Source organism: Arvicola amphibius, chromosome 6 (assembly GCF_903992535.2).
Source record: "Arvicola amphibius chromosome 6, mArvAmp1.2, whole genome shotgun sequence".
Classification (NCBI taxonomy): domain Eukaryota; kingdom Metazoa; phylum Chordata; class Mammalia; order Rodentia; family Cricetidae; genus Arvicola; species Arvicola amphibius.
Genome location: NC_052052.2, coordinates 106,116,794 through 106,137,350, shown reverse-complemented (window position 1 = coordinate 106,137,350; position 20,557 = coordinate 106,116,794). Strand labels below are relative to the sequence as shown.

The 20,557-nt window shown below is 47.4% G+C and overlaps 1 protein-coding gene across 4 annotated transcripts; it reads left to right on the top strand.

Annotated features, from left to right (window-relative positions):
- The first annotated feature begins 1,082 nt into the window (after positions 1–1,082).
- Positions 1,083–20,319, top strand: Gata3 (GATA binding protein 3). 4 transcript variants are annotated; one of them, XM_038334710.1, is made up of 5 exons: positions 1,083–1,388; positions 3,715–4,251; positions 9,770–9,912; positions 15,104–15,229; positions 19,627–20,319. In XM_038334710.1, exons 1-5 carry the CDS (start codon positions 1,148–1,150, stop codon positions 19,909–19,911), a joined length of 1,332 nt encoding a protein of 443 aa, XP_038190638.1. In that variant the 5' UTR covers positions 1,083–1,147; the 3' UTR covers positions 19,912–20,319. The 4 variants fall into 4 exon arrangements, with proteins under 4 accessions (XP_038190638.1, XP_038190637.1, XP_038190640.1 ...); XM_038334709.1 differs by having other exon boundaries at positions 9,767–9,912; XM_038334712.1 differs by having other exon boundaries at positions 19,635–19,790.
- Positions 20,320–20,557: the final 238 nt, after the last annotated feature.

Here is a 20,557-nt window from a genome sequence, read left to right as displayed (position 1 = left end):
GGGGGGATGGGGTGGGGGTGAAGTCCTGGAGCGGGTTTGGGTTGCAGTTTCCTTGTGCTGGGGATCGTGTCCCCTCCTGCCAGAGCCAGGCTCCTCCCCCTCGGCGCGGATGACACTAGAACCTCCTTAAGTTGCGTCGCGCCACAGCTGTCTGCGAACACTGAGCTGCCTGGCGCCGTCTTGATACTTTCAGAAAGAATGCATTCCCTGTAAAAAAAAAAAAATTCTGAGAGAGGGAGAGGAAGAGAAAGAGAGAGAAAGAGAGAGAGAGGGAGACTGAGAGAGCGAGACATAGAGAGCTACGCAATCTGACCGGGCAGGTCACACGCCTCCTCCTCCTCTCTGCTCCTTGCTACTCAGGTCGGTATTGTGACTTTTTTTTTTTTTTTTAAATTCCCCTCCCTCTAAGTGGAGGGATTTTTCCCCCTCTCTAAACTTAAAGCTCAGCTTTCTTCCTTTGGAGGATTTGTAGTGGTAGGAAAGATCCGGGGGCCGGTGTCCTCCAGGGAGGACTTGTCCCTAAAGTTTTAATTGCTTAGTCAGTCCCGGGCTCCTGCGAGATGTGCTGGGGAGCTTGGCTTCCTCTCCCGCCGGGTCTTCGCGTGCGTGTGCACGTCCTGGGTGAGCCGGCCCTGCGGGAAGCTCGAGGAGACCTAGCGCCCTGCAGAATTTCAGGTGTTTAAAGTACTTACAGCTCATCCAGCTCTACTCTTCTCTCTTTTGCAGGTGACCGGAGGAGCAACCGTCTCTGAGCGCCGAGGAACCAGGGTGCAGTGTGGCCACACTTGGATTGCAGCGTCCTTTCTTCCTCATCCCTTTTTTATTTTTATTTTTATTTTTTTCATTTGGCATCTTTATTCCGCCGCTTCTACTTTTTTAAGGGAGGGGGGCTCCCTCTTCCTTCCTCCCTCTCTTCCATTTTCTTTTGTTTTTCTTTTTGTCAAACTATCCCACAAAGATTTTTCTTTCCCCCTTAAATCCTCTTTTTTGCTCACCTTTCCTACCCACTTCACTACAAACAAAGCATTAAACGACCCCTCTACTGGGCTTCCGACGGCAGGAGTCCGCGGACCTCCCAGGCCGACAGCCCTCCCTCTATCCGCGAGGGTTCCGGGCCCGGCGAGAGGGCGCGAGCACAGCCGAGGACATGGAGGTGACTGCGGACCAGCCGCGCTGGGTGAGCCACCACCACCCTGCGGTTCTCAACGGGCAGCACCCGGACACGCACCACCCGGGCCTCGGCCACTCGTACATGGACCCGGCTCAGTACCCCCTGACGGAAGAGGTGGACGTACTTTTTAACATCGATGGTCAAGGCAACCACGTCCCGTCCTACTACGGAAACTCGGTCAGGGCTACCGTGCAGAGGTATCCTCCGACCCACCACGGTGAGTTCACCTGGGTCCAGGAAGCCACTCTGTCCGCTCCTATTTTCCTGGGTCCGGGAGACCGCCAGAGACTCAGGCTGGGCAGAGCAAGCAAAAGCCCTTAAGTGTGTCACTAGTTCATTTAAAAAAAATTGGGGCCCGGAAATGGGCGAGGAAGCAGTGTTGCTCTTTGGAGAGTGTTTTTTAAAAGTACGCTGCAGGCGCCTCTCTTTGCGGGTGTCCTTTGGGCCAGGCACTCACCTGGCAGGCCCCTAGACGCAGCCCTGGTCCTCAGGCGGTTGGTTGTAGATTTTGCAGCAGGGGACATCTCAAGCTGTGCCTGCACGCTGCACGCGCAGAGCAGCGCGCGGAGCCTTTCAGGCTAGGCACCAGCGCTGGCCAAGCCGGCCTGGAACTGGGCTCCTCTGAAGGGCTTCCAGATTTTAGCTATCTAGTGGAAGGGGTCTTTCGCCAGAGCCTTGCAATTTGAAACAATTTAATTTTTGTATTTTTCAGAAAAGCCCAAACACATGTATTTATTTCTACTTTCTTTGCCTTTCCCCCAAAACTAGTGCATTTGAGTTTTAGGCAGGTTTCCTACCTACTGGTGGCTTAAGGAAGAGAATCTGGTTATTGACACGGTAAAAAAGGGGTAGAAGCTTTAAGTTGAAGAGAAGTCAGGTTTGCTTAGACTCCTGCTACACAGAATTTTCCTACGTTTTTGCTTTAGATTGCTTAATTGCCAGCAACCCTGGCTTTATTTTCTCCTCTGGCCTACCGTAGTTCCTATGGGCTCCTCAAAGATATTTAGGATACACCGAAGTTTCTTTTTAAGTAGGAGAGTTTCCAGTTGCCTCCCCCAAACCATTTACCTTGAGAAGTTTAGGGGAGATGTTTAAAAAAGAAAAAAAGAAAGGAAGAAACCCAGCCTTGTGTGGTTGGGACAGGGGACCCTTAACACTTCCCAGCTGTAAGATTGTGCTCAGAGGAGCAACACATTGAAGGGAGGAAACCGGGTGGCTTTCTCAGTCAGCTGCGCCTGCTCAGGTCTCCCTACCCTGAGCTAGCCTTGGCGCCGTTTTCACGGCCCCTCTGGCAGCAGGCGTCCTCTGCCTCACAGCCTCCAGGTCTTAAACAGTCATTTCTGCGGATGCGGCGCTCTTTGCTCTGGTTGTGTGCAGATTAGCAGTTGAGTGGAAATGAGGTAGATCAGACCTAATGTTATTTACTATACTACTTCCTGCATCAAAAAAGAACCTTAACCCTTGGCGCTCAAGAGAATTCTCCATCTCTTTTGACTCCCCTCCCCTTCCTCTAGCTTAAGATTTTAGTTTCATTATTGCTCTTAATGGCTGACAAGACTGTCAAATGGTGAGGCATACAGGGCTGAAAGAGCAATAAGAGTGTAGATTTGCACTTGCAATGTAAAGTTTCCCCTAGCAGAAAGTTTGGACCTGGATAACATAGGAACGCCTCAAAATGGTGTATTTTAAGTGAAAGCTAAACTTCTGTAGATGAGTCATCCTTGGCTTAAAAGACACACATAAACTGGAATTTTGTGTCTCAGGTGAAAATTCACATACTGCCCTGGTGACTAGAAAAGGCTCAAGGGCCGGGGAGGGGAATTGTTTTCTCTTCTTTTCCTATAAGATTTGGAAGGGCGAAGGAAAATTAGGGAGGAAAATCCTTCACGGTTTTGGACAATTAAAATGTTTCTGCAGTTTTCCATTTCAGGCCTTTTGGAAGCAGCTTTGCCAGTTCTAAGCGAGCACTGAACTTTCCTAAATTAACTCTCAAATACACCCTGCCTTCCTTGCTTTGGGTGTTGGGAGCTGGGCCTCTCCCTAGGGCTGCAGAGTGGTGTGGCCCCCCGCTTCATCCTTCGGCCTCATCACTCATGCTGACTCTCTTATCAGCCTGGCTGGGATTAAGTCTGAGGTGGGAGCATCAGGGCCATTGAAAGAAACCAATAAATCAAGGCAGGTTCTAGAGAGAGACCCCAGGAAATCTGGTTTAGACTGCGAATTTGGACAGGACAAATAAGCGTGGAACCTTTCTCCGCGTCCTTACAACTCCTCTGGAGTATTTTAGGAGCAGGCCTTTCGTTTTAGATTTGATGATGGGTGTGGACAGGGTCTGTTTCCACTTCGGGGGGCGCGTGGGCCCGGTACTCCTGGAACCACAGAAATTAGAGTAGGTTTGAGCGCTCTTGCTCGGTTGGGCCTGGAGATTTGCTGACTGGGAGGTTGGGGGCGCCAGGGATAGACCCTCCAGGTGTGTTTGTGAGCAGCTTTCAATGAGGTCCTCTTCTCTGTTCTTCTTTTCCCTGTCATCGCTGGCGTCGCAGGGAGCCAGGTATGCCGCCCACCTCTGCTGCACGGATCCCTGCCCTGGCTGGATGGCGGCAAAGCCCTGAGCAGCCACCACACTGCCTCGCCCTGGAACCTCAGCCCCTTCTCCAAGACGTCCATCCACCACGGCTCCCCGGGGCCGCTGTCCGTCTACCCTCCTGCTTCATCCTCTTCTCTGGCCGCAGGCCACTCCAGTCCGCATCTCTTCACCTTCCCGCCCACCCCTCCGAAGGACGTCTCCCCAGACCCGTCGCTGTCCACCCCAGGATCGGCAGGCTCCACCAGGCAAGATGAGAAAGAGTGCCTCAAGTATCAGGTGCCGCTGCCGGATAGCATGAAGCTGGAGACGTCCCACTCCCGAGGCAGTATGACCACCCTGGGAGGGGCCTCGTCCTCAGCCCACCATCCCATCACCACCTATCCGCCCTACGTGCCCGAGTACAGCTCCGGACTCTTCCCACCCAGCAGCCTGCTGGGAGGATCCCCTACCGGGTTCGGGTGTAAGTCGAGGCCCAAGGCACGATCCAGCACAGGTAAGCGCCGCCTCCACCCTTGGGAATCTTTTTTTTCTCCCTCCTACTTCCTCTACATCCAGGTCAAGGCAAAAAAGGGTCTTTCTTCCCTTTAAAAAAAAGAGGGGGGGGGGGGGAAGTCTCTGGGAGGCCTACAGGTATTACCCAGCACTTCAGAGATCGTCCATTCTTCCAGCCTGGGAAGAATGTGGTGTCTTAACTCGTGCTGATTTAGGCTGCTGAGGGGAAGTGTGATCTGCTTGTAACCCCCACCACCCTCCCCATCCCAGTGAGCTGGGAAAGGAAAAAGACTAACACAAACAAATGGATACCCCTTCCTCCTGCCTGCTGAGGGACTTCTGGATTCTACAGCTAGCTTCCAAGACCAAATGGAAGGCCCCAGGAATAAATCTGTAGTGTTTAAAAGCTAAAACGAAACCTCCTCCAACCTAAACAAACACAGGTCCCTTCTATGACCCCTTTGGCCTCTGTCAGTCGGACTGCTCCTCTTCCCTCTGCTCAGAGAGGGTCACTGGGGCTATAGCCAAGGACTGTCCTTTATAGAGATACATATAAATAAAGCGTTGTCTGTGTCACTGGGGAAGGAGGCAGACACTTAGTAAAACCAGCAGGCTTCCCATGAAAGAGGGACTCTTCTTAGCTGAACTTCTGAGGGCAGGAGGTGGCTCCCTAGTGGGCTGCAGAGTGGAAAGGACCATCAAGCACCCCTTCTCCCAGTCGGTTACCCACAGTGTCTTTTTGAGCACTCAGTGCTCACTTCGGACCTCCAATTCCTAGAACTGATTGGAAGCCAGGTGTGATAGATAGAAAGGCTGAAACAGATTCTGCAGGTGCGCGCTTCCGCTTCCTCTGCACCTCCCCTGCCCCTCAAAAGCCAACTGTGTTTTCCAGCACCCGGAGAGATTTATTCTATCTAAGCCATTGCAGGGACGCATGTATAGGCAGCGTTTTTCTTTGCTTTAGAAGTAAGACAAATTCATTCTCAGTGTGTGGCTACACAAAGCATTGCAGTCACCAGGGAGTGTAGTGTGACCGGTGTGTTTTCAGAAGGGATTTTGTGAAGACTGTTATGTCTCTGAAGGTGTGCTCATGTCAGAGTGGGCCACTCCAGCTACACAGATTGCATTAAGGAAAAAAAAAAAAAAAAAAACTACGGTTAAAAAGTTGCCTATGAAGGGCAGGCTGGATGAGCAGTCTTCAGACCGAGCTTAGGTTAGGAAGACTTCAGAGGCATGGTGCCTGGAGCCCAGTGACCAGGAGACCACTTTTCAGGGTTTGCTTCTCTCTCTTTCTTCCTTTCTTTTTCTTTTTCTTTTCTCTCTCTCTCTTTTTTTTCCCAGGGTGACATTCACTCTGACTGCCTGAGCAGGACTGTCTCTATTTAGTTGATATGTTTTAGCTAATCCAATTATTTTCAGACGGCTGCACGCGACAGTTGCATTGTTTATCCTGGGCCAGGAACTTTAATAGAGTCCGGATGCGGTTAGGCTGACAGAAAAACTCAGACCTGCATGCTCAGTACATGAAAGTAGGCAGGAGGGAGAAGGGAGGTAAGCTCGTTGGTAGAGTCAAAAAGAAAGCTAGAGGAAGAGAGAGCTGAGGGGCAATGTGGTCTGCTAAGGTGCCCGGGCAAGAGCTGGGCTGGTGCGGAGTGAGGGCGCCGGACTAGAGAGAGGCGAAAGGACGGGTTGCCTCCTAATGTGCTACTGGAGGGCTGAAATCAAGGATCGACGCCTGTGTGTTTTGAGGTTGCAATGGGGTTTAAAAACAAAGCAAAACAAAAATTCTCTGTACTGGTGGGGCTCTGAGGTCAGGGAAGCGCCTGGGCGCTGAGGCCAGTGTGGTGGCTGTGGGGGGAGGGGACTCTGACTTTCCAGAAGACTCTCATTTCTGTGCCCTCATTTCCACGCTTCTTCTTCATCCCCTTAGGTTTGCACACGTTTTGTTCTTGGTTTGATCTGTTTCTTTCTCTCATCTCTTTCCTTAAGCTGGTGGGGGTGGAGGGGGTGGGAGAAGCAGGTTTTCTCTAACCCAGAGCCAGGAGTACCCAATGTTCCCAGTTGTTTGTTGTTTGTTTGTTTGTTTAGGTTTGAAGGGGTGAAATTTGGCTTTGCACTTCCCCCTTCTCACTCCTTTCTCACAGTCCTAAAAACCAAGAGTGGCATACCTGGCCCGCAAAGGACCTGGGACTTTTGGGGAGTATAGAGGGAAGTTTCTAGAAGCACTTAGTATGCAGAGAGTGGCCGAGTGGGAATTCTTGTAGAGGGTGCTCTCTTATTTCCCTTTCCTTCCCTTCCCTCTTCTCCTGTCCTTCCTCTTCTCCCCATTCCCTTCTCTTTCCTCTTTGCAGATGCATTTATTGGATGAGACAGAAAAGAGATACAGGTCAGGGTTATTGCTGTCCTTTGGAGAAACGTTTGAGGCTGTGGTCTGGGCCTGCATTGCTTTCTTGATGTCTTTGCTTTCGGTCTGGTATCTATCTTTGTGAACAAAAGACAAAGCTGTTGCTGTTGCTTTTATTTTTCCCTAAAGGGTCATTTTTCTCAGTTTCCCAGATCACTTTTTGGATATGGGTACCTCCTTCCACTTTCCTGAGAAAAATAGCTTACCGGCCTTCTGCTCCTATGCAGCCCAGTTTCAGGCTTTCAGTCCGAAGCCCAAGGGACATTTGAAAATGGCTGTTGAATGTCAAGAGGCCTCACAGCTCTGTGGTTCTTGTCACCTTAGAGAGGTGTCTGCCTGGCAGCTCACAGCAGACAGGGGGAGAGGCAAGAGGAAGACAGAAGGCAGGAGTCAGGCCCTCCATTAGGAAAATTGGCTGTGTGCTGAAGTCACGGTAGAGTCAGGGAGAAACAAGAAGAGCAAAGCCCACGCAAGGCAGTCGAAAAATTGTGGAGTGAATCAAGACAGAAAATTGCTCTAGTGTGCAGGGCTCTGCCTGAGAGCAACCAACTAGTCACTCTGCTTTCAAGGGCCCTCTGAAAGGAAGCTGTCTTCCTCCCTCCTACCTGACAAAGAAAAGGAAATCAGCCTGGCCACAGGCTGGGAGATCCCCTTAGCATCAGGGTGCCTAGGCATTCGCCCTGCTCAGGGTGGCTGCTTGCTACCCTTCTGCTGTCCCTGATGCAGGGAACATGTTAGCAGCGAGCTTCCGTCTTTCTGCCCAGTGCTTACACAGGGAAAGGGACCTAAGCGACCCCTGTACAGACAGGATAAAAAGCAGGCCTTGGCTGGGCTGTGGCCCATACTCACTTGCAGCATTTGGGCTGTGGAAGCAATAGACACTCGGGAAGCAGAAACAGCAAGGCCTCCTGGCCAGCTCTATGGCTGGTATCTCTTTGCCCGCCTGCTCATCCCTTCAACTTCCTCACATCCATTGGCCATTTCCCATTAGAGACTGGCCCTACATGAAAATTGTCTGAGTACCTTCTAGAACCTTTGAGGAGAATCAAGAAAGGTTAACAGAGATCCTATGAATGTATCCTTGGCTGTATGTATAGCAATTTTATATCTAGTCCCAGAGACTCTAGACACCAGGAGAGAGTTCTCTGCAGACCCCGTGCTAAAAGCCTTTTTATTTTTTGTAATCTGGATGGGGAAAAAAAATTCTCTGTTCAAATCAGTTTTGAAAAAGCAAGTTTACACACGGCCCCTTAGTAATGGAAAACGTCATGTCTCTCATGGTTTTCTGAGCACTGTTAGAGAGGGTTGGAGTTACATTGTGGTGGTGATAACTTGAAAGAATTTGTCCCTGGAGAAGGTGGCAAGTCCACAGGTGTGAACACCCCCCTGTTCCTTTGGTTTTGACCTGGGGCTTTCCAAAAATCATTAGGTCTTTTGTCTATCAAGGTAGACTTTGTTCCTTTCCTGGGAAGTCAGAATTCCCAATCGCTCCTCTGGAGTTTCTTCCTTTACTTCGTTTGTCATTGATTAATCTCTCAAGACAAAGGGATCCCCTTTTAAGTGCTGAGGGTCAAGCCAGGTGCCTTACACATGCTGGGCAAATGCTCTACTTTGGAACTATAGTTTCAACCCCTCAAAGAAATTTAGGGCTGTTCTTCACTGCCCCATCTGCCCTGAGAGTCTCCCTTTCATTACCTTGACCCACCTCTGTGGTAGCCTGGCTGAGCTGCCTGTTACCACAGGGGATTGGGCTCGCCACTTCCTCCTTGACCAGAGGAACCAAGAATGCTAGTGTGTTTCTCCATACTCCCCAAAATGGAAGAGGTTCTTCTAGAAGGGATCTTTCCCACTTTCAGAAGTTGCAAAGAAGTCTCTCTGTCCACTTTCTACTGAGGAACTTTCTGGAAGTAGGTCCCTGTCCTGATTCAGCCCTGGTTCTGGGAGTGAACAAACCTGGCTGGGCTGGTTTTTCTGTTTGTTTATTTGTGGTTTTGGAAAAAAGAGAGAGAAACTGCAGTTGGGCCCCAGTTAATGAGTGGGGCAACATCCTCCCCTCCTCTTCTCTCAATCTTTGTCTGACCTTCATTCTATCCTTGCGGCCCTTTCTTCTTTTGGCTTTTCCCCCTTGCAGATTGCCTGCCTGAAGGCTTCCACTGTGTTTCCTTCCATCAGCCCTTGGCTGGCCAGGCTGGGGACAGAGTCTAGCTCCAGTTCTTCTCCTAGCACCTGAAAAGCTCCAGGAAAGGTGGTGTTTTCTGAAGGAGAGGCTCTGAGAATAAGAGGTTGAGTCAGTCTTGCTGGGCCTTAATTGATGACTTTGCAACTAGGGGCACTTACAGTTTTATTGGAAGTAAAAAAAAATGTGAAGTTCTAGCTACTCAATCAATCATCATCCAATTGATCAATCTATAATCCATCTATTATCTGTTTATCTATCGATTAATCTTTCCTTTCTCCCCATCCTAATCTTCATTATTGAGTCAATCTATACAGACAGCCCGGGGACCAACTGGGTTCCCATTCCTTGCTTCATTGACTTTTCCTTCTGAGGAAAATGAAAGAAGTCTTTTGCTTGTGGCCCGAGTGTTCCGCACTCAGCGTGTTCTTAGGGAAATGTTTGAAGGTCTCCTTCCTTCCTTTTGGCTCTATCTTCCTCACCAAGTGGGAGATGTTAAAGTCAAGGGTCTGCTATTCTACTCACCTGAAGTCTATCTGTAACAGTAGGGTTCTGTCACACAGAGTCAGAACTTCGGAGCACTTTGGAGCTGGAATGAACAGTTTCCCTGCCCAGATGAGTTTGCAAATAATGTTTTTGTTTTATTTTCCCTTCTAATTTCAGTGTGGAGTGTGTGTGCGTGCGCGTGTGCGTGCATGCGTCCGTGTGTGTGTGTGTGTGTCAGGGCATATGTGGAGGATGGATAACAGCTTCTGGGGGTTAATTCTCTTCTTACATCGTGTGGGGTCTCAGGGATGGTACTGAGGTCCTCAGGCTCGGTGGCGCGTGCCTTTTCTCGCAGAGGAATTTCACAGACCCTCCCTCATAATTCCAAATGTTATCTCCTGTTTGTATGCTTCCCTTCCATAAGTGGCTTATCTGTTATCTTGTTTTCAGAAGGCCGGGAGTGTGTGAACTGTGGGGCAACCTCCACCCCACTGTGGCGGCGAGATGGAACTGGGCACTACCTTTGCAATGCCTGCGGACTGTACCATAAGATGAACGGACAGAACCGGCCCCTTATCAAGCCCAAGCGAAGGCTGGTGAGTTCTTGGAAGGACTGAATTCATGTCACTGTTTGGTGTTTTCCATGTTGTCTCTGGGAAGGATGGCTTTCTGCGGGAAATTGGTAGTTCAGAGCCACATCAGCGTGCTTAGGACAGTTTTCTCTCCTTTCTTTTTCTCCTCTTTCTTCTTTTTATTCCCCCCCCCATTCCCCTTTTCCTCTGATTTTTTTCAAATTAGACACAGAAAAAATTCTGTACTGTTTTTCCTGTTTCACTTCTTAAACGTTAAGGCTACTAACTTATTGCTGTCACACCTGAAACTTATTCCCCATAGAGTAACTAAGCTTAGCAATGGCAGGACGACTGTGCCAATTGTGTCATAAACAGAAATTTAACGTGGGAATGGAATATCCCAGGCACCACTTAGAACCCTACCCTGGGAGCAGTAGAAGGCTCCGGGGAGGCAGTGTCAGATGCAGAAGTGGGACTGACCCTCTGGTGTCAGTACTTTAAGACGAATAGGACTTCGTGGTATGGTAGTGCACTCCTGTAAGCCCAGAATTTAGGAGGTGTACCCACAAGATCGGAGTTCAAGGCCAGCCTCAGTCATGTGTAGAGTTTGAAGGTGGCCTGGGCAATGGAATTGATGCCTGAAGTAAGCGACTTTCAGACTCAGCCCTTGGTATTTTTCTGCTTCTTGATCTGAGACTTTGAGGACTTAGTAAAGGTGATTCCTTCGGGGGAGTTTTGTGATTCCTGTCTTGACTCGTGGTCTCATCTAACCTTTGGTTTTATTATTTATTTATTTCGAACAAACTATCCATAGGGCAATAATTTCCGGCTCCCACCACACACACTTTCTTTTATTTCTTGAGCTTTTTGGTTATTAGGAATACTTGAGAAAACCTTGAACTATTGAGCATTTATAAAGGAAGCAAACAGGAGGTGGTTGTTTGTAAACTTGACTCTGAAACCTTGGGCCGGGTGGAGCAGTGATTGTATATAAGACAATAAGAGTAGTTGTCAGGGGCCAACTACGCATAGGCGATATCAAAATGCCGAAATTCACCAAGTGGAGGGGAAGAATTTCTCCTTGCAGATTCTAAGGTGGGGGGGCAAGAGCAAAAATCGAGCAGAAGTGATCCCCCCACTACTCCTTCCTTACAGCACTGTCTTCCCTGCTAGACAGCACTGCAGACAGACAGCAGTGCAGACAGCAGTCAGTTTAGCACCTTTTACGTCGTCTTTAGAAAAAGGAACACTTTCTAAGGGTGGAAGTGTCCACATGACTTTAATTTTTTTTCAATCTCAGATCTCTAGGCATCGTTCTATCTGATCTTTGCCCTTTTCTCTACCTCACCACCCCCTCCCCATGCAGTTTAAGTTTTTCTTGGTTTTTTTTTTTTTTCCCCTTTCTTTTCTGTGCAAAGCTAACTTCCTAGGAACACGCTGCCGGATATCTGGGTGCTAGAGATAACTCATAACAACCCAGCTTCTCCAACTTAAACATCAAGATGTTTAGATGGATCAGAACAAGAAGCACTAAAAAAGAAAAGAAAAGAAAGAAAGGAAAAAAAATGGCTGGAGGTGTTAGCTCAGAATGAGTGTGATCACACCACAAAAGAATGCCGTGAATCATTCAGAACCCAGCCTTGGTGAAAGAAAGAAAAAAACACAAACCCAACAACAAAACTTCTTGTTGAAATATATCATGGTACAGTTAGAGTTTTTGGTTTTAAACTAAGGACAAAGAGATTATAAAGATCTGAAAAGTCTCATAGTTTTCTGCTGGTTGAAGGAGAATTTATCTGGCATTTTCTCCTGTCTGTACAGAGAACACAGGGGAGGACTCTGTATTTTATATAGGTCTGCCTTCACTCACCTTACATAGGAAGTCTGTGAAACTCTGAGTAATAAATGATTTTAATTCTAGAGTGCATGGGCTGTCACAATTTAAGCTGTCAGTGTTAATCATCCCACCCAGAGGGGGTATTGATATTTTCAATCCCATTACAATTCCTGTGCTACATGGAGATACGGAAAAATTCCTCTTCCTCTTTTCTCAGTTTACGTTTGTGGTGTGTGCTGCGTTGCTACTGTGTGCACATCGAAGTCAGCAGATAGCTCTCAGGAAGAGTCAGGGCTCTCCACCCCCCGAGTTCTGGGGAGTGAACTCGGGTCATCAGACTTGCTGGCAAAGCCCCTTGACCCTCTGAACCACCACACCAGCTTTCCGCCCTCCTCCTTTAGGTACAGTCTGCGCCTAAACACCTGGAACCTTCTGCTTTCTTTTCTCTCCTTCTCTTACTTTCATGCTGGGGTGTAGACACCTAGGTTTATGTCTGCTGAGGACGCTGGAGCCATGTTTTCTTCTTCCTCATGCTTCCTGACTTTCACTTCGGCTTGGCCTTTCCAGCTTGCTGGTTTTGTTTCGCATATTTGCAGACACACACCTAGCCCGTCATATCGCTTGCTTCTCCATGAGATGTTAGGACCGATGGCTTTCCTTCCTACTAGTATTTCAGAATTCTCTTATGTCTTACAACTAGAACAGGATGAGCTGCTTGCCTTATTGAAAGACTTATTGACGTCCGGGCCATGGAGCCCAGCAGCGTGGTTCTGGGCAATTCTGTTAATTTTGCATAAGCTCTCTGTCTTACCAGAAACCTATCTGGCACACATGTGTGTTTATGATCTTTACAATCTCCTGCAAAGGATTATTTATGTATGCACTGAATTCTTTCGTTAGAGCACTCATTGTATTAATTGGCCTATGTATTTACATTATACATTCAAAATTATTGAACTGGGAAAGCTGGTCACCTGGGTGGACGCTGTCGGACTTGCTCTGAATATTTCTCCTGAAATAGGACGGTGACAGTAATCACATGTAACATAATTGTCACAAATCATTAGGCGCTGGTTTTCAGTGGGACTTTCTTCCAGAGAACACTTGAGGGGAAATCGTTATTTAAGTAGTAAATGATCACATTTCGCAAAGGCAGGTGGCCAAAGGCTCCAGAATCAGCACCAATGCTCTCGGGCCTTGGTGATTTAGTTTTAGAATGGGCAGCACGAAAGCAGCACCTTCTGCATGGTGCTAGACAAGGGCTGTTCTCAATTTCACTTCCTTACCATCCCTAAGAGAATTACTACAATAAATAAATACATAATAAAAGGAAAAAGAAGACAAGAAAAAAAGTCTGCGCTCCCTATTTAAGGCCGCAGGAGCAGATCTGTGGGTCAGCCTAGGGACTTTAGAAGGAAGGGCTCTGTCTGCTGGGTTTCCCAGTGCACCTCTGAGTGTTTGCTGCAGCTTTGGACTTGCTAGAGAGAAAGCCAGGGGCGCACAGGTTTTACTTTGTGTTCTTAAAATCGTACCAGAATCCATTTTTCTTTCTTCTTCCTTCTTTCCTCCCCTTTTTCTTCTCCCTCTCTCCCTTTCCCCCTGCTTCCTCCTTTCCTGCTTTTTTTTGCCTTTTTTTGGGGGGGGGGGCTAAGGATCCAGCCTGGGCCTTTGCTTTGTTAAACTCACTGAGCTGAATCTCCAGCTTCTATACCAGATGATTCTTATCTTCTGATTTTCACTATTAATTTTGAGCTCAGGAGCCAGACTCATTTTTGAGTTAACATTTTCTATTCAAGGTCAGGAAGAGTATTTTAGAAGTGACAGCTCCATTTTATTTTGATTTTGTATGTGTGTGTGTGTGTGTGTGTAGATCAAAATGAAACTTGGTTTTTTTCCTTCCACCACGTGGGTTCTTGGGATCTGGTCAGTCTTGGTTGTAAGTGTCTTTTCCTGCGAGCCTTTTTGATGGCCCAAAGTTCCATTTTCTTTCAAAAGTTTTGACTTTAATTTTTCATTAAAAAAGTATGTGCATAGAAAAGCTGCCTAATAAGTTCAAATACACAAAGGTAAAAGAAATCTCTCCCTGTTAAAGAAAATGAAAGCAGAACTAAGGACATTTACATTTAATTTTTGAGTCAAGATTCACCTCTGTAGCCCACACTGTCCTGAAACGCCTTGTGTACGTAGCCCAAGCTGGCCTCAAGTTGGTGGCAATCTTGCAAGTTTTCGAGTGCAGGAATTACAGTGGTGAGTGAGCCTTCAATTAAAATTCAAGATGAGGCTGATATTTGGCCTATGATGCCTGCACGCTCCCCTAGAGAACAGCAAATAGGAAACGCTGAACTTCACACAGGAGGTGTGAGACTTGAGCCAGGTGGGCAGGTGGTGTCCAGGATCCCTACTAAATAGTCAGAGTCTCTTTTTTTCTTTTTTGGATTGCCTCATTGTACGATGGCTACCTACCTAAAGATATCCAGTGTGGCTGTCCTAGGAGTCCTAAGTGATGGGCCAAGTCTGATAGTGTCAGGCGGGCATGGAAAGGTTGCAGGGCGACTGGGCAGGGTCTTAACTCAAGATGTCCTCTTCCTAAATTATGGTACCCCGAGTCTTTTGTATTTTTAAGTCTTTTAAAATATCCGTAGTTATCAGTCTATATATAATAAATTCAGTTTTTAGCTTAGCGTACAAAGTATGGGTTTCCCCAGGCTATCTTCATACCTCTGTACTAGCATATCTTATTCCCATTTTCTCCCTTCTCCTGATGTCTATCCCCAGTAATCCTCCTGCCCCAACCTCATGTCTAGATTTCTAAACAACCACTACTATGCCCAGCTAGTTCAACCTTTCCTGACTTGGGAAGTCTAGCAAGGGGTTTCTTAGCTCAGGTTTCCTTTCATTTTGCTGTTCATGTGCCCAGAAAGCCAACAGCTGATGAACAGATCAATAGTTTTGGTGAATCTTTTCTGAAAAAGAACTCTTGTGGCCTGGGCAAGATGACTGGGAATGACTAAGATCTTGGGACCAAATTTAGCCGGGCTAATTGGAAATTGTCGCCTTAAAAATGAACTCTGTGGTGTACTTCATGGGGATGGAGGGAGGGGGTGATGTTCCCAAGGAGGTGGCATCGGCATCCCGCTTCTCTCCCGTTCTACATGCAGGGTGCCTGCTGAGGTCCCGCCAACTCCTAAACACTGGATTGGCTGCATTTTTCTTCTCAAGGACGATCTAGGATCTTTATGGCTTTCATGTGGCCCACTTGCTAGTTTTGATTTCAGTATCTTTTTTTTTTTTTTTTTGCCTCCACGCCTGTTTCTGTAGCTCCACCAACACATTTACTGTTCGTTCTGATTTCATCCTCTCCTCTCTCCCCACCCCCAGTCAGCAGCAAGGAGAGCAGGGACCTCCTGTGCGAATTGTCAGACCACCACCACCACGCTCTGGAGGAGGAACGCTAACGGGGACCCCGTCTGCAATGCCTGTGGGCTCTACTACAAGCTGCACAATGTAAGTGGGACTGGACCCAGCGGGGTGGTGGCTCTCCTGTACAGAACGTGGGAACGGCATCAGCATCCAGATTTCTGATGGGTTACCGTCAGTCTCTTTGGAACTAAGCGACTGGTTCAGAAATCAACACAGTAGGACTGAGTTTATTATTTGTAATTCTTGGGTTTCTGAGACACCTGTTTTATTATAGCCAAGGCTAGCTTTGCATTCTACATGTAGAGGGGCCTGGCTGGCCTTTGACTCCGGATCCACTTCTTCCAGAGTGCTAGGATTACAGACGAGTATCACCACAAAACTACATAGTTTTGATTACATTTTTGCTGAGACAGAAGGGGTTAGAGATAGAGAAGGAACCCGGGTTTGGTAACACACCCATAATCTTGACACTTAGAAGGCTGAGCAGGAGGACTACCATGAGATAGAGGCTGCCATGGCCTACATATAACTAGTACTGGGCCAACCAGGGCTACATAGCAAGATCCTGTCTCAAAAACAACAACAACAACGATGGAAAAGCAAACTGCCACTACCCACTTACTATGTTTTGGACATTTTTTTACCTGATAAGTATCATGGGCCCGTGTAGGTTTTAAGGGGAAAAAAAAAAATCTTCTTGAAAAACAGAAAAATCATCAGTTCTAATCATCGGGTCAGGTGGCACATGCCTTTAATCTCAGTGCTTAGAAGACAACTACAGGTAGATTGTTGTGGGTTCCAGGCTAGCCTGGTCTACATACTGAATTCTTGGTCAGCCAGGGCTGCATATAGAGATCGTGTGTCAAAACAAAACAAAACAGGAAATGGCCAGTTCTGTTTCCATGTTCCCTTGCATGGGGTGGGGCCAGGGAGCACCTCCCTTTCAGGAGACAGGGAGAGAGATGAATCTGCAGTGTGGCTGTCTATTTCTGAGCAAAATAGGACAGTTGTGGTTACTGACGAGGGGGGAGCCTTGGCTGTCCTGTGCTGTGAACTTCAGATGGTCCTCTGTGTGACAAGCAGGAACTGAAGCATCTGAAGAGCTCCCTGTATGTCTTTGTCCCAACAGCGTTCACATGCAAATGGCTGAGGGGAGAAGTGAGGTTGGAACACTAGGGGAAAGAAACGGTTCCTTCTTCCTTCTGGACCTTGTTAGCAGAACGATAATTGCCAATCAACAGAGTCTAGCTACATTTACCCTGACCTTTTTTTTTTCTGAGTCAAGGTCTCATATTGCTTAGACTGTCCTCGAACTCACTATGTAGCAGAAGACATCCTCAAATGTAGTATAGTTAATCCTAACTCACCCCTTCCCTCTCCCCACCCCATACACACCAAAAGCCACCTCTCTTCTCGTGGTGTCTTTTGCCTTTGGCAAAGTCTGGAAGGAATGAGGAAAAAGCAGAAATTATTGCTTAGGGCTATTCTGGCAGTAAGTCACTTTACCCAGGAACACCTGGGAATCAAGGAAGCTTTCCTCCCTCCTCCTTCTGTCTCTCTCTGTCTCTCTTTATGGGATAAAGTTTCTGAGATTCCAAAGGAATCCTAAGCTCACATCTCTTGACACGGTCTCTTTCGGTGTTGCCCAGTATAAGGAAACCAGAGGCTTCCTAAATGGGATCTGCTGGTTTTCCCCCCCCCCCATTCCTGGGGCTATCAGCAATTAAACCAAGTCCTGCTTTCAAACACGGGGCAGAGCAGCTAGAAAGATTTGCGATTACGATCTGGTGGGGACTGGAACATTAGCATTTATTAGCTCTCCCAGGCATCCCCACAGCCTATGTGGTTATTTTTTGAGCTACAATTTCCAACTCTCTAAGAACGTCCATGACATGTGAGCTCTGTGATGTCGCTAGGGCTAAGACTCTTCTTATTTCAGTTGTAGTTGAAGGAGCTATGACTCAGAAAGGCGTGTACCTAGGGCATGCACGGTAACATCACTAACGAAGTAGAAGTCAAGGCTGATTTCTCCAGAAGTTGGGGTATCAGGAGTGACGGGACACTTGGAAAGTTAACTATCTGACCTCACAGGGCATCAAGATCCTCACCCCCACCCCCCGTAAGTGGTAGTGTCTACATTTCTTTACCACCTTAATGGAGTTACAAAATTATGGGAAATTAGCTACCTCCAATTGTTAAATTCACAGTGATGAGCATGAAGCTGGTTTCTCACCTAAAGATGTGTGTGTATTTTTGAATAATGGTTTCTTCCCTAGAACTAGGGACAGACCCGGAGCTTCAGCATGAGTCAAATGCTGTAGAGCTGAGTCATCCTCTCAGCCTATTGACTTTTCTCTATTGCGCACGCATCCACCCCTTCCTGGATCCAGCAGCGCCCCGGCTTCAGCCCCCAAGTGCTGCTGTTTCAAGCTTAGGGCGAGGGGGAGGAATTTCCTCATTCTCATGTGTGTGCTTTTTTTTTTTTTTTCTTTTTCTGCCTTTTGGCTTAGTATGGGTTCATTCAAGGAGGCAGCTTAGGTATGTTTAACAATGAGATAATAATCTAGGCCCATGTTCTTGGCGTGTAATTTCTTCTGCCCATGCTGTGTCTGCACATGTGTGCCACGGGCTCCTCTCTTCTTATCTAGGTCTTTAGACGATTGCCTATCTCTGCATCAGCGTATCTAGGTGTGTTGTGACTAGCTATCTGTGGCCATGTAGCTATTGGTGTAACTAGATATTATATTTAGATATCTGACTACGTGCATCCAGTGATTGGTGTACACAGTGGTGTATCTAGACATTATCTTAGGGAAGGTCTGATGTGGGAGTGGATACCTGTCATCTCTGTGGGCGGCATCTTTATCTTCCTGACAACCTGAAGGAGCCCTGAGACAGTTTTCTGGCTTTGACTCTTTTGCTTCTCCTCACCCCCTCTTCCTGTTAGAGGGGTAAATATGGTCTGAGGCTCCAGTGTTGGGGGGGGGGGGCTCTGTATTCCCTCGGGTATTCCTCTCTGTATTTCTCTGCCAGCACCAGAAAGCCATGTTCTTATTGTATCCAAAAACTTGGTCCTTCTTGGCTATTTGGATCTTTTCTTCCTTAACTGTCATTTCTAGCCTCAGAGGCAGAGAAGTGAAGAGACGGAGCCAAGGCAGCCTTTTTATCCACCCTTGAGAACACTGGTGGCTGGGACTGTTTACCTTTAGTGTGGCAGGCAGCATTGGGACCTGGTTGCCTCTTGTCAAGATTCTTGGTCGTATCCCTGGGAACACGGCTAGATATGCAGTTGATTCATTGCGGTGGATGTGTGCCGTTGACATTGACTTGGCTGGCTCTCCATGAAGAGAAGCCTCTTAGCCTCGTAAAATCCCATTCTTGATTCTGGGTCCCCAAAGTATATGACTTTTCAAAGGACACTTAATCACTTAACCAAAAGGATGTTCAAGTGTCGAAGCCTAGTGTTCTTTTTCTCTCAGTGGGGCCTTTCTAGTAGCCCAGGCTAGCCTGGAACTCCTAAGCAAGCCCAGAAATCTTCAGAGTAGGGTCTCGCATCTTTCTCTGAAGCTTTCTTGGTTTTTAATTATGACCGCGAGTTTCCTTATAAGCTATCAAAACACTTTGGGTTGATTGGTTGTTTTTAGTTGCTTTTCCTGTCCAAAGCGCAGAGGCAGGCTAGGAGTAGCAGCAGCTCTCAATCACCGTGCTTGCTGTTGAGGGCACAGGGTTATCCTCTGGAAGTGCACATTGCTTTAGCATAGGCTTCGGGAGTGTGTATGCAGCACCTAGCAGGGTGAAGCCCCAAGTTCCATCCCCAAAATATTCCTCCCTCCAAAAGTCTCAGAACACACACATTCCAGGGGAAAGAAAGGTTCTTGAGCACAGCACATTGTGAAAAAGCCAGGTGGTGGGTAGCAGACAGACCTTTGCAGAGAGGTACAGGAGTCTGATTTCCAAGAAAGGTGGATTTCAACACCGGAGGCTTGACTCTTCCCTGCTCTATGTGGCAAGTCTCAGAAGAGATTCATGAAACAAGAAAACAAAAATGGCACTTCCCCCCCCCCCCCCCCCCCCCCGAAGGTGCCTCAAAGCCGGTCCCCTTGGTAAATATCTGAGGGAAATTTTAAGAAGGAAGACAGGTTACTGTTGTCAATCCTCTTACTAGATGGGGCCTGAACTTGCCAGCTTCCTGAGCTGGATGTTGATGAACTTAGTTGCGCTGTGCTTGAAGTCCCTGTCTCTGTGGCAGCTGAGTCAGAAGCCCTGTACCCTGAGACCTGCAGTACCTGGGTCCCTGAAAAAAAAAAAAAAAAAAAAAAAAAAAAAAAAAGGAAGGAGCAGGCAGGGCTAAGGAAGAGGCAACCAACACAGAAACACATTGCTGACCTGGGGCAGGTGGCAGGCCCCATGTGCAAAAAACCTGTACCATTTCAAAGGCAGCAAAAAAGTAAAAAAAAAAAAAAAAATTGATCTTTGTTTAGATTAACAGACCCCTGACTATGAAGAAGGAAGGCATCCAGACCCGAAATCGGAAGATGTCTAGCAAATCCAAAAAGTGCAAAAAGGTGCACGACGCGCTGGAGGACTTCCCCAAGAGCAGCTCCTTCAACCCGGCCGCCCTCTCCAGACACATGTCGTCTTTGAGTCACATCTCCCCGTTCAGCCACTCCAGTCACATGCTGACCACACCGACGCCCATGCACCCGCCCTCCGGCCTCTCCTTTGGACCTCACCATCCTTCCAGCATGGTCACCGCCATGGGGTAGAGAGGGAGAGCCCTGCTCCATATGCACGAGGAGTTTCCGAGTCCGCAAAGAATCCATCCCTCTGACCCCTTCTACTTGCGTTTTTGCAGGAGCAGTATCATGAAGCCCGAAAGCGACAGATCTGTGTTTTTGAAGGCAGAAAGCAACATGTTTGCTTCTTTTTTCAAAGGAGCTGCCGGTGGTGTCTGTGTTCCAACCACTGAATCCGGATCCCATTTGTGAATAAGCCATTCAGACTCATGGTCCCTATTTAACAGGGTCTCTAGTGCTGTGAAGAGAAATATTGCTGAACATTGCATATAACTTATATTGTAAGAAATACTGTACATTTGAGGAAGTCTTTATTGTACCTGGATAGCTGTAAGAAAGGCATGAAGGACGCCAAGAATTTTAAGGAATATAGGGCAAATAAAGTATGGAGGGAGATACAGAAGAAACTTAAGTCTCGATGTCCAAATGGGCACGCTGTCAGTTTTGTTTCCCTTTAGTTGTTTGATGCATTTAAAAAAAATTAAAAAAAGAGAAAAAAAAGAAAAAAGAAATGAAAAAGAAAAAAAAAAAGAAAAGAAAAAAAAATCCAAGAAAAAAAAATGTTGTAGGCAAATCATCTGTTCCAGGCTGTGAGCCTTTGCAAAGGAAATTTCAG